This window comes from Oncorhynchus gorbuscha, linkage group LG11 (assembly GCF_021184085.1).
Source record: "Oncorhynchus gorbuscha isolate QuinsamMale2020 ecotype Even-year linkage group LG11, OgorEven_v1.0, whole genome shotgun sequence".
Taxonomy (NCBI): Eukaryota; Metazoa; Chordata; class Actinopteri; order Salmoniformes; family Salmonidae; genus Oncorhynchus; species Oncorhynchus gorbuscha.
Window position 1 is genome coordinate 56,494,749 of NC_060183.1, and position 13,783 is coordinate 56,508,531.

General features: G+C 42.0%; 1 protein-coding gene across 5 annotated transcripts; it reads left to right on the plus strand.

Annotated features, from left to right (window-relative positions):
* The first annotated feature begins 223 nt into the window (after positions 1-223).
* On the plus strand, positions 224-13,579 carry LOC124048974 (paired box protein Pax-8-like). 5 transcript variants are annotated; one of them, XM_046370211.1, is made up of 13 exons: positions 224-372; positions 842-1,006; positions 4,984-5,112; positions 6,044-6,209; positions 6,451-6,648; positions 6,853-6,929; positions 7,377-7,502; positions 7,628-7,797; positions 7,997-8,117; positions 8,726-8,962; positions 9,409-9,510; positions 11,440-11,526; positions 12,454-13,579. In XM_046370211.1, the coding sequence occupies exons 3-13, from the start codon at positions 5,043-5,045 to the stop codon at positions 12,522-12,524; spliced, it is 1,425 nt and encodes a 474-aa protein (XP_046226167.1). In that variant the 5' UTR covers positions 224-372; positions 842-1,006; positions 4,984-5,042; the 3' UTR covers positions 12,525-13,579. The 5 variants fall into 5 exon arrangements, with proteins under 5 accessions (XP_046226167.1, XP_046226169.1, XP_046226168.1 ...); XM_046370213.1 differs by lacking the exon at positions 4,984-5,112; XM_046370212.1 differs by lacking the exon at positions 842-1,006.
* Positions 13,580-13,783: the final 204 nt, after the last annotated feature.

Genomic DNA, 13,783 nt, shown 5'->3' on the forward strand with positions numbered 1-13,783 from the left:
GGTGGAGTGCCACTCAAACCACAAAATCAGTCATCCATGTGGCTTTGGGAAGGGTGACACCCTCTTTTCAAATAGCCACACCTCATCCTTCGTTCTACTGCACCCCGCTAGACTCCATCATCCAATGGCCGCCGCGCACCGTCTCCACTGCGCGCCTCGGAGAGCATCTGTTGGATAAAACCTCGCACAGAATTAGTAGCGGATCCTAAACAGTTACACCACCTCTTGACTGTTGAGAGAGCATCATAACAGACGCTTTATCAACGATTGACTTGGATCTCCCCGGCCGAGGTTACATTTTCGCCAGTGTGGTCTAGCATTGGATAATAATATAAGGATATCTGCCCGGACCTTTTTTTCTGCAAGGCGAAGGTAATTCTTTGCCCCAATTATGTGCTTTAGATTGTAAAAGCAATGTTCGAAAGGCTTTTCATGTGATACATCACTGTTTTAGCAAATGTGAATGGTTGTTAAAATATTTAACAAATGGTTGTAAATGTGTAGCTTATTAACAATGAGCAGGGTATTGGCTGATCGTTTAGTTAGTCTACCGAGTCAGGTTCGATTCGCTGAGTAATGTGAGAGAGTAGTCCCAACAAATGTCCAAGGCTACCCTACTACGGAGTATAGGCTACGATAAGCAGTGAAAAGTGTTTTTTTGTTTTGGTTTATTACAGACCTATATTTTTTTTTAAATAAGAGGGCGATAAGAGATGAGAGAACGGAAGTCTTAACTTAAAACTGCAGCGCGGGCAATAATATAGGCACACTAAAGAAACACAACATCACCACACGATATTCATAACAAACCCATATTAACTATGACAATGTCCTCTTGCAGAGCATTTAAGCGTGCACTCAGGAACACATTCATGCCAAGCGAGGCCCCACATGGACTAAAAACATCTAATTAACTGGGAGAGAGAGAGCGCGTGGACCCTCTTACATTTGGCAAGGACACCCAACGACCAAGACCTCAGAGTTATGTCCAACAACACCGGACGAGGTAAAACACAATATCTGAGACCCCCTTCCCTCGTATTGCTATATTTTGGCCGGTAAACAGAAGATATCATTCATACATATGAAATATGTAATTGTCAAAGCAAGCAAAATAATGTAATATAGGCATGACTAAATATTTTGGAGGCTGTAGCTTAGACAGAAATCAGCCGTCAAAAGTTTATGCTCATATAGGTGTTGACAACGGAATAAGTGCCTGTCAATATTTTCCAGTTATGTTTCAGTAGAAATATCTAACATTATTCATGTGGAATTCTAATGGCATGAAAATGAACTGCTTTTCAAGTAATTGGGTGATTAGGCTGATAGTAAACTGGATTTGTGCACCAACGAAATGGTGGTTTACGGCTGCCTTGAATCAGGAAACCCTGAAATATTGTTTGTTGTTTCATTCTAATAAATTGACATTATTCATGTTGAGTAAGGACTTTATGAACAGAAACAGACTGTTTTGTAGGAATATATTTTATAGAACACATTAGCATGGTTTCTAGAATTCGCCCCTGGCTGTTTATACAGTAATTGGTCTCTATGCATCAAAGTAGAGATTGGAAGGCCAATAACCTTAATCAATGAAAGCCATAAGGATCACTAATTGAATAAGTTAATGTGCACCTGTCCTTATATGCCTACATTGTTTTTAGATTTATTTTCCTTCATTTCAGGGTCTTTGTAAAAGTTATGTCCATTTATGAATGTAACATGTAGGCCTATACGAAAGCAAACTATCAGTGATTGACCAACAATTCTGAACGTTGAGCATGGTGTTATAATTCGTGTGTGTGTTCATTCAACAGAAAGCCAGGGTAAACTAATAGATTTTCCTTCTCTCGTGGAGGGGTTGGGAAGTTAATTGGACGTTAGTTTAGCTGTCAGATATAGATTTGGGCCAATCCGTGGTCATTGTCACTTCAATCGAGTTAATGATGGAATCGTGGGGAGCTGAATGGTATGGCTTGTTTACGTTTCACCCGGTCTACCCCGCGGCATAAATTATGACACCCTCTTGTCGCCTCAGACGCGCCATCTTCTTTCATGTTATCATAGCACCCTCTGTCAGGGGTTACAATAACCGTTCAGAAGTTATAGTGCCGCATTGCACCTCAATGTTTTTATTTTGTTGGTTTATGGATGTAATCAAATTACGTGACATACAAAGGTGACATAATACATATTGTTTAAAATTGCTGGGAGTATAGGATAGTCAATAGTCAACCAAGTTGTCAAATGTAGGCTCGATCTCTAAATTAGTGGTTGATAAATAATTGTAGCTTATGGCCCGTGAGCGCAGGAGCAAACACCTGCTTATGTGAAACATAGTCTTAATTTCTTGTGTTATCAGTAATTGTAATGGGAATCAAGCAATGTTGGACAAATCACAGACAAACGATCTTGTTTTGAATTTGAACTAAATAATGGGTAAGGCTAATCTTGACCGGTGTGGCCACACATTGATTCCATAGCCTAATGGTGAGTTAGTGGGATATAGCTTACCAAATCAAAAGGGTATAGGAACAAAATAGTGTAACAGAAATGCTGCATTATTGAAGTTATTATGGAACCAACATGGTTTTCATGAAAGTGAGAGGTTCTGCAAAATGTCGTGTATATTCTATTTAATATAAGTAACAACAAAACACTTATGGCAGATCTTTTCTCAGGCGTTTTGACGGCACCTTATGTTACATTGTAGAGTATGTCCTCGTAAACGTGCATCCAAAACGGTAGGCCTGTAGTAGACCTATAACATTAGGCGTATTTCCGTATAATTCAAATCAAACCAAATCAAAAATCGAATTGTGTCGGTAGCATACACATATTTAGCTGATGTTATTGGGGTTATAATGAAATCCTTGTGTTCCTAGCTCCAACAGTGCAGCAATATCTAACAATATACAACAATACACACGAATCTAAAAAGTAAACTAATGGAATTAAGAAAAAGAAAAATATTAGGAGGAGTCCAGATATACTATATATTCTATCCATATACTGTCCATATTGTCTATACATCCCATCACACGTACATATAGATTCCTGTGTATTGTTGTATATCTATGTGTGTGTGATGGGAGGTATAGACCATATGAACAGTATATGGATAGAATATGTAGTATACCTGAAGAAAAGTGTATGTACAGTTGGCTCAGTTAGTAGAGCATGGGGCTTACAACGCCATGGTTATGGGTTCGATTTCCACGGGGCACCAATACGAAAAATGTACGGCGATGTATGAACTCCCTACTGTTAAATGACAAAACACGTCAAGTTATTAACTGGAATACGGTATATACATATGAAGTGTGTAAAACATTATTTAAAGTGACCAGTGTTCCATGACTATGTAGCCTCAAATATGAGAACCAATAAAATTGTACATTTTACAGAGGATTATAAATCCGAATCCACTTTGATGGGGAAAACTATAAAGATGAATTATTTCAAGGGAAACAACCTAAAGAAGAAGTTATGGCATATCTATAAATGGCGTATACATGGAGACCATATAGGCTTATAATTGTGCAATTACAATAAAAAGTCAGTATGAGGGATGTGTGTGTGTGTGTGTGTGTGTGTGTGTGTGTGTGTGTGAGAGACAGAAAAGAGAGAAGAGAGAGTGTGCGCGCGCGTGTGTGTATATGCGTGTGTTTATTCCCTTGGGGTTGCTTGGCTTTAATATCCTGCAGGTTGGTGAAGCTTGGCGGGGAGATTTTTACACACTCCGCTAGCACCGTTAATGGTGTCCTGTTCCCCACCCAGCCTCGTCCGGCCTCCGTTTGATGTGGAAATGAAAGCTGGGAAAGGACTGAAAAAAAGAGCCAGGGGAAGCAAGCTGCTGAATGGGTTAAATTAAAAGCATTGGGATTCTTACAAAGTCACTGATGCAGTCCATAGAAAGACAGAGTAGCTGCTGACAACTTTCAAAATGACGTGGCAAACCTCTCCACAGCTGCATTTCCAAGTCCTCACATAAAGGATAAGTCGATTTTTGTATTAATTTTTTTACGTTAAAATGGCCAACTATAACTAGAACATGTAGCCTATTCCCTGGTGCAGGCCTATGGTATTACTTTCAGCCTGGACACAAGGGAATGAATGTTCTTCTACAAATGAATATGCGCATTATCCTGAGCGTATAAGTGGTGAAACATGAGAGTTTTATAGGCCTAGGCCAAATAGGAGTAACTATTTCATTCAATCCCTATAGTTCAAATACAGACAAATCTGCCATATAATCTACATCACCCTATATTGTATTTAGAATACTAACCTTATTATACCAACTGACTACCGACAGCCGCCCATCGATGTGGAGAGATGAGAAGCCTACAGCATTTGTGTGGGGTGAATCAAGTTATTGAAAGCCTATTTGAGTGATATTTGACCTAAACAGTCATTGGAAATGGTCGACTTGCTCACAATGTAAAATTGTCTAATATATAAATAACGAATGGTTAACATTTCTTTTGCGTAATTGTAATGTTTTGTTTTCATTAGACTATTAACGTGTTATACATGTCAATCAAAGAGCTGGTTTCACATTGAACTTTGCTGTGTAGGAGGAGCCCGTTGACCTCGCATACATACAACAATTTCCAAAGAATAACTAACCAAATCGTAGAAAAACAAACTCCAAAACATAACATGATGACAAATAATTTACCGTGATATTTAGGCTATAGAATTGTAGCTTAGACAGTATCACTTCAGGGTATGTTGAAATCGAAATTATGGCAATAGGGGATCACTGTGCATGTGAGCTGTTTTTCCACGTCGCGTGCTAGAATATGCCTAAATTAGGCCATTTTATTTGCCCCAAACTTCTGAAAAAAATAACACATCTAAATCTATCCGTATTATAACGTTTAACGTGGCATTAATTTATATCAAAGTTAGGATAAACTTACTTTCTCTGCGAGGAATGACTACCCTGCTCTCGCTGCCTTGTGTGTCCCATAGGAAACCCAAACCCGGAGAGAGGAATCTAGAGGTCAGAACCAGGATTGAGAACATCTAGAATGTGGAAGACATACACAGAGCTGTCTAGACCAGAAGCTGTCAAATTTCTAGCTAGATCCGACTTAATTGGTCAGTTACCCTCTTTTACCACTCTTTTAAAACAACAATGAATTATGCAAATGACTTAAATGTAAATGTAAATGTAAATGCATGGTACATTTACAAAATATGTTCTGATGTGCATCATTCACATCGCTGATGTCATTCTTTTTATATAGCCCTACTGAGCAGTATACCCGGGTTAGGGTTACTTATATTTTGATTAACTGTTTTATGATCCAACGTTCATATCAATTATATATAAACTTGAACTCGCCAGACATGCTTGTCTCCTCTCCTCAACATAAAAATCCCCAACTTAAATTAACTTTATTGAAAACAATGCTTTTTTAACAAATTCTAGGAAATAAATGCACATTTTTTGGCTCATGACATACACAATTTTGTGAAGAAATTAGATAAATAATATATTGTACTTCACTCATTCTTGTTTACTTTGTGCTGAATTTTCCCAACAGGTTCAATTACATCTTCTCTTACAAATCCAAATGACCCACTTTGTTTTATCCTATTTGTTTTATGCATTCTGAAAATACTTTTGCCAATAGACACCTAAATAATATTTTATTTATTTCATGAATTAATCTATTTTGTTCTACCTGACTGTAGTATGTCATAATCCTATCTATGTAAGAATGTTAGGTGCTAAGTAAGCCCTGTTTCAGACCAAACAAATAGCCTGAAGACAAGTAAAATCAGCTCAGAACCCATTTTAGTCAGCCCTCCCTGTGTGTGTGTGTGTGTGTGTGTGTGTGTGTGTGTGTGTGTGTGTGTGTGTGTGTGTGTGTGTGTGTGTGTGTGTGTGTGTGTGTGTGTGTGTGTGTGTGTGTGTGTGTGTATCTTCTGTAAGAGGTAGTGCTGAGTGTGGGTGGTAGCGTGGGTGGTAGTGGGCTCAGGTTCCATGACATTTATGTATGTTTCATCCCCCCTCCTCCCCCAGGTCATGGGGGTCTTAATCAACTAGGCGGAATGTTTGTGAACGGCCGTCCGCTTCCGGAGGTGATCCGGCAGCGCATCGTGGACATGGCCCACCAGGGCGTGCGTCCCTGTGACATCTCCCGGCAGCTCCGCGTCAGCCACGGCTGTGTCAGCAAGATCCTGGGACGGTGAGGACCTCATAGAACTTTTGCAACTTTACACAATGGGGTTATACTGTTTATGGCCCTCCATTGTGTTCTCAAGACACTTAGACCAAGAACCACTGTCTCCCATTATTTAAACATTCTGGGTTCGCTATACAGTATGGAATTGGTATCGTAAACACTAATCTTTGTACAATGGAAATGATGACCATCCACATTCACTATATTGCTCTCTTATGTAGCAAATCTCTCTGTCCTTTTCCAGCTACTACGAGACTGGCAGCATCAAGCCAGGAGTGATTGGGGGCTCCAAGCCCAAGGTGGCCACTCCCAAAGTGGTTGATAAAATAGCAGATTACAAACGTCAGAACCCCACCATGTTTGCCTGGGAGATCAGAGACAGGCTGCTGGCAGAGGGAGTGTGTGACAGCGACACCGTGCCCAGTGTCAGCTCTATCAACAGGTAGTGACTAACCTCTACATTATGCTATGTGTAAACCAATACATATCAGAGTGGACCTTTAAAATAACCATTGTGATCTCTTTAGTAATGTAAGACAAGTGTTTAGAAATGAACTGGGCCGAAGAAAAGGAGTTTTCACTGTTCACCCACTGAAGTGGTTCAATAGATTTTGCACTGTTCTCTAATCCCGGCTCTTTATTCCAGAATAATCCGAACCAAGGTGCAGCAGCCATTCAATCTGCCTCTGGATGGCAAAGGCCTAAGCCCAGGACACATACTCAGTGAGTTTCTACACAGACACACGTACACACACACACACTCACATCCACCCTTGTGATTAACAAAGCGCTAACACTCCCCGCACTGTAAGCACAGACACACGCCTTCACTAAGGTCCAGCATTATGATCTGATCATGCAGTATTAAGCCTAAAGAAACTCCATGCTTAATGGTACGTAAGATTAAACGCTAATGGTCAACGATAATATTGGAGTAATAATGGTCCATTTCCCTTTGTCTGTCTGTCTGTCTGTCTGTCTGTCTGTCTGTCTGTCTGTCTGTCTGTCTGTCTGTCTGTCTGTCTGTCTGTCTGTCTGTCTGTCTGTCTGTCTGTCTGTCTGTCTGTCTGTCTGTCTGTCTGTCTGTCTGTCTGTCTGTCTGTCTGTCTGTCTGTCTGTCTGTCTGTCTGTCTGTCTGTCTGTCTGTCTGTCTGTCTGTCTGTCTGTCAGTCCCCAGTTCAGCCGTCACTCCCCCTGAATCACCCCAGTCCGACTCCCTGGGCTCCACCTACTCCATCAGTGGACTGTTGGGGATACCACAACCCAGCCAGGAGGGCAAGAGGAGCCATGACGACAGTAAGTACCCTCAAATTCTTGTGCAATCCCAAATTCTCGTGCAATCCCAAATTCTCCTCTCTCTCTCTCTCTCTCTCTCTCTCTCTCTCTCTCTCTCTCTCTCTCTCTCTCTCTCTCTCTCTCAGGTGACCAAGAAAGCTGTAGACACAGTGTGGACTCTCAGGGCAGCGGGGGCGTTCCTAGAAAGCAACTGAGACCAGAGCACTTCCCACCGCAGCACCTGGACTGTGGCTTCGACCGCCACCACTACCCCCCAGACTCCTTCAGCTCTGCTGCAGCTAGCAAGACCGAGCAGGTACAGCAGCCTACATGGCACATTGGCACTGAGAGCTGGTGGATCCTGATTAACTCCACTCCCAAAATTACTCTCTCTATCCTTCTCTTTGTCTTTCTTTGTCTTTCTCTTTGTCAATTTCTTATTCTCTCCCTCTCTCGCTTTCACACATGCAACACACACTTACACACAAATGGTTAATCCGATCTATCCTCCACAGACTGTGTACCCTCTCTCGCTCATCAATGGCAGTCTAGAAGACGGGAAGACCGGCCTCTCAACATCGAGTGCTGCTATTGGTCGGAATCTGGCAGCGCACCAGGGCTACACTGTGGTGGCAGGTAAAACTCTTATGATGGATGCTGCCTTCTCACCCTGCACAAATATCAGAGCTTAAAGATGAAACCGAGGACAAACTGAACACGCTGACACACGGGAGCATTGTTTTCCATCAGCATATCAGAAGACCCAATTCACAAAGACAGTTATGTTGAATGTAATAATGCATTCATAATCTGTGAATGTAATAGCAGTCTGTTTAGGCGTATACTCGAAACTGTATCAACTGCGGTTGTCATCAATCTGATTATAGATCTTGGTTTCCGACTGAGCTATCATAGCAGTTGATGTTTATCTCTGTAGTGCAGCCACATTTTAGCTTGCCGTGCCTGCTGATGCGCTGTGCAATTAATTTGGCGTATTATCACAAGCTGCCCAAAGCACCCTTTCAAGTTTAATTTAAAACAGATGTACATGATGTGCTGTATGTCTATCCGCAGCGCAGTTCGCAAACACATCAAACACGATGTAGTACCCATTCACTCATCATTCATTTCAATCAGCTAACAGGCTATTGCTGCTGTTTACTTGTTAATCCATTCATATCAGTTAATTCCATTTTATTTCATTTTCTCACCCATCCACTGAACCACTGGCCGTGCCACCTCAGACCCCCTACAGCCCCTCCCACTTTGTCTGAAACAGGAAATGTCCCCAGAGGTGACCAGCACAAGCCCCTCTCCGAATGTGGTGGCCAACTCAGCTTTTCTGGAGCTGCAATCGCTGCAGGCCCCTGTGTCTATCAGTAGCAGCTGCAGCAGCTCCAACCATTTCCCCCATGCCTTCAACTCATTCTCCCATCATGCACCAGTGTACAGCCAGTTCAGCAGCCAGTCTCTCATAGCAGGTAATGAAGCATTCATCTCATCCATTGCCAATCCCTGTAGGGGGTTCATATGGACAGTATACTGGTAGACTACACTCTCTTATCATGTCACCTGCCACAACCACCAAACCCCATGTGCAGTACTGTACACGAACATCACTTGCTGTATATGATGGTAGAATATAGGAGTCCAATAGGGCGGCGCACAATTGGCCCAGAGTCGTCCGGGTTTGGGTTTGGCCGGGGTAGGCCATCATTGTAAATAAGAATTTGTTCTTAACTGACTTGCCTAGTTAAAGAAAGGTTAAATAAATAAAATATAAATACCTATGGTGGAATGGTAACTGGCATGATTTCATGTACATGACACATATTTTGGGGGAGCCAAAGAATTTATTTGTTTTTCATGTGTACATCCACCTCCTGAGAAGAGCTGACATTGTGTGTTTTGTCCTTCTCTGTTTCAGGAAGGGACATGGTTAGCTCCACTCTCCCCGGCTACCCTCCTCACATCCCCTCCAGTGGCCAGACAGGCTACTCATCCTCCGCCATCACTGGCATGGTCGCAGGTAAGACTCCCATCCATTGACATTCACACTGAGACAGCCATTGGCATCTCAGATGGGGTTTCAGAGAAATAAATGAATGATGTCTCTCCTTTCAGTTGAGCTTACATAAAGGTCCAATGCAGCCCTTTTTATCTCAATATCAAATAATTGTTCGTTAACAATTAAGTACCATACTGTTATTGTTTTTAGCAATGAGCAATTTCTTAAGCCATAATTTTGCAAGGACTGTCTGGGAGTGGTTTGAGTGGGGAGGGGAAAACAGAAAATGAGCTGTTATTGGCAGAGAGGTTTGGAACTTTCTTTCTTATGGGTCTGTTAACTAATTTACTGCATGGTGATGCCACCATGGAAGGCCAAAACTCCATCCCACCAAAACAGGTTGACATGACAGGCAGTCTTTTGAAACAGCTCTTACACTAAAAGGGCAATCATTTTGCAGTATTATTCCAATCTCATATATATAAAACACAGGAAATCATGTTTTTGACTGCACTGGGCCCTTAAATGCAGTTCATAGTTTTATTTGTGACCCAAACATGATCCCATCTGGGTTTTCCCTTTGGGGAAAGCTAAAATTGAATATGCTATGAGGACAAAGCACCACTGAGAAGAATGTAGACAACAAAACAAAACATTGTTTTGGGGTAAGGCAGTGACCAAAACCAACGTTAAAAAAGCAAGGATGGGAGTGAGAGAGGGAGAGATAAGTGCTGGGAGGGAGGATTGGAGATTAACAGGAAGGCATGGTGGTTAATAAGTAGCCTGCTCGGCTGGTGAACTGCACGGCGGTGCAGCCAGGGCCCAGGGGGTACAGGGAACAGGCTGGGGGTTCCGCCCTGCTGCCCGCACCCCCACGCCGCCCCTCTGACCACACATCGCCATGGGAACCAGGGGCCCCACCAGACGGGGAGAGGGTGGGGGGCCACAGGGTGGCAGAGTGGGCCCGGGTGAGAGGGAGAGAGGGGGAGAGAGAGTGTGTGTGTGTGTGTGTGTGTGTGTGTGTGTGTGTGTGTGTGTGTGTGTGTGTGTGTGTGTGTGTGTGTGTGTGTGTGTGTGTGTGTGTGTGTGTGTGTGTGTGTGTGTGTGTGTGTGTGTGTGTGTGTGTGTGTGTGTGTGTGTGTGCATGTGTGTGCATATGTGTGTGTGTGTGTGCATGTGTGTGTGTGTGTGTGTGTGTGTGTGTGTGTGTGTGTGTGTGTGTGTGTGTGTGTGTGTGTGTGTGTGTGTGTGTGTGTGTGTGTGTGTGTGTGTGTGTGTGTGTGATGTGCCTTTTTTATTTGAAGTCTGCCCTCCGAAGCGCGAAATGAGAGGGTCTGATTTATTATTTTTCTGGTGGGCTCGCTGTGAGGAAGCGTTCATACACAATTACTCACAGAAAGGGGGGGTCTGGGGGGGAGCGGAGGGATTCAATCCAGCCAACATAATTACCAATTAGATATTGGAATGTAAAAAAAAAGAAGAAGAAGAAAAGAGGACAGAGAGAAAGGTAGAAAGGCTAAAGCAGGAAGTGAGGGATAGAGAGGAGAGGAGGCCATTTTGGAGGGACAGGGAGGGGAGGGTTAAATGCTATAGAGAGGATGTGGAGACTAGCCACACGCATCAATGAGTCGAGGGATTTTACCCCCAGCCATTCACCTGGCTCATAGATTAATGGTTTACAAGCTACCCTAACCGTTGGTGAATTATGAGCTAAGTCTTAGCAGATGCTGGCAAGAGGACAAACACCCTCAAATGAAGGCAAAATAAAACTTTGAGGAAGTTATGTCTTTTTAAGAAATATAATGCATAATATTGTCTAGACTGTAATTTCATTTTGTCCATAGGCTACACGTACGTGTTTGAACTTCTTACTGAATGATGTTGGTTACTGTATATATGTCTCAATGTACATCTGATGCATGTGTTGGTTTTTTGTTCCCTGTCCTACAGGTGCAGACTACTCTGGCCAGACCTACACTCACTCCCCCTACACCTCCTACAGTGAAGCTTGGAGATTCACCAACTCCAGCATTTTGGGTGAGTCACAGTCAGTCCGGCACAGTGGTGTTCACCTTTCATAAGTATTAGAAGCATGTACTGTAGTCAGTGTTGTTTGTGTACTGGAACGATGTATGATTCCACACAGGACTGTACTGTTTATAAAGCTGATGTTATGATTGGATCGAACGTGATCTTCATGAACAAATACAAAATTAAGGTCTTCAGAATATAACTCACGGATCAGACTGAATTGTTGTAGATAAAAGTTCCAGCTTCCAATTAAAATGTTTGTTTAAAGCTTCCCTTTGAAATGTTGAATACAAACCATTCATGTCATGTCAATTTTATACTTTATTCTACTGCTTTGAACCTAAGATACAATGAATGAACCCTGAGTATCAATGGGAACTCCGCAAATACATATCCTCACTCCAACCAGGAAATCATGTACAGCCAAATGTTTGGTTTCAGTCACGTCACATGTATCATGATTTCCCCTAGTCCCCATGGAAACTAGTCACCCAATTACCAGGAGGTCGGCTTCAAACCACTGCCGCCCATTGGTGTACAGTAACTCTCTTGGAGCTGACTAGCCTGAGAACTAGTGTCACCTTGACCCAGCTGATTTCACCAGTTATTAACGACACAGGGGAAAATAAACAGTATTAATGCTTGTGTGTTGTAAATGCTTAATTCTATGCATAACACAATACATTCTGTGACATTTCTTCCATCAAGTAGCAGACCCATCCTTAAAAGAGAGATTGCAAAACAGGCAGCTTTATTCATGGGACAAACTATCCAAGCAGGGCAGATTTCCATCTGAACCATCTGCTATTGTCATGTGGTGGATGGGATAAAGAAAGCCTGCTTTACATTGCATTGTCCCTCCTAACACCATCAAAGCCAAGCTAAAAAACAAACCACAATAGTAAACTCCTTTATCTCTGTCGCCCCCTGCAGGTTCACCCTATTACTATAGCTCGGCCTCCCGCACTGCTCCACCATCCACTGCAGCCTACGACCATCTCTAGCTCCCATGGACCAACCCTCATCAAGAGGACTGGTAATGGGGACCAATAGGCAAATGCAGCAAGGGATAGGAAGCTATGATGAGAATTGGACTGTCTCCCAATAATGGACAGGGAAGTAAACATATGGAGACTTTGGAGACTTTTAATGGCAACACTGGATCAGCAGTGCTTGAGCATGAACTCATGGACAATACCTTCCCATGGCTAACTAATGAATTATTTATTTGTTTTTAATGACAGCCTCATCCAGGATGACTTTACACGTTTACACATGACATTCTAAACACTGTAATACATTTGGGCAACTGATTTCTATGACTTTTTCAGCGGCAACACCCTGAATCCTGCATCGTGTATACATCACTCTAAAGCTGTTTCACCAAAGACTTTATTTTTAGCACATTTTTACAACTCTGACATGCATTTTTGACTTCATGGTGACATCATAGGATGAATTATGGTGTCACCGTGTGGTAACTGCTTTTATGTGAAGTCAGGCCTGAATTTGCATCAAGTTTACAACAGTTTTATACAATACACATGTCCCTTTTGCATTCCAGGGTATGTTTTTCAGGATTCTCTGTGTTGAATTCAAAATTCAGCCTATTTGAGCTCATCACCCAGCAAAACCTTCCAGATCTTAAATGTGACACAGTGCCAATAGTCTAAATGAGGAATACAGTCACACATGGTATCATTAACATAGCAAAATGTCCTCATGTCTTTGTCAAAGAAAATGTGCGACATGAATTGAACTGTCTGGGTTACGCTACTCTTGTTTGGCAATATGTATATATAGTAAATTGCAAACTGCTCTTAAGAAAAAAATTCAACTTTATCATGAGGATGATTTGGGGTGAATATTGTGGGGATTAATGACTCATGAAAGATTTGGGGGGTTTTCTTCAATGATATTTCGAGTTTGTTGTAATGCTGATGTTTCGTAAGAACTGTGACTAAACACTTTTTTTCTTATACTGTTATTAATATTATTGAAGATGTAAATACGGAATTTCTAAAGAATTATTTTAATAAAATAAAGCATGACAAAGTGATTCTCTGCCTTGCATATTTTTTGGACATCTTACTAAATCAAGTCAAAACTCCTATTGTGTAATAATCACAAAACTGGAATAGTATGTAGGCTTGCGTCACACAAGCAGAATTTAAAACTTGGGTCCAATTCTGTGGGGTCTAGTATCAGTGAAAATCTTTAGGTGTAAAATAGGTGAAGGCCGTTTAGCCTACAGTCGAAATAG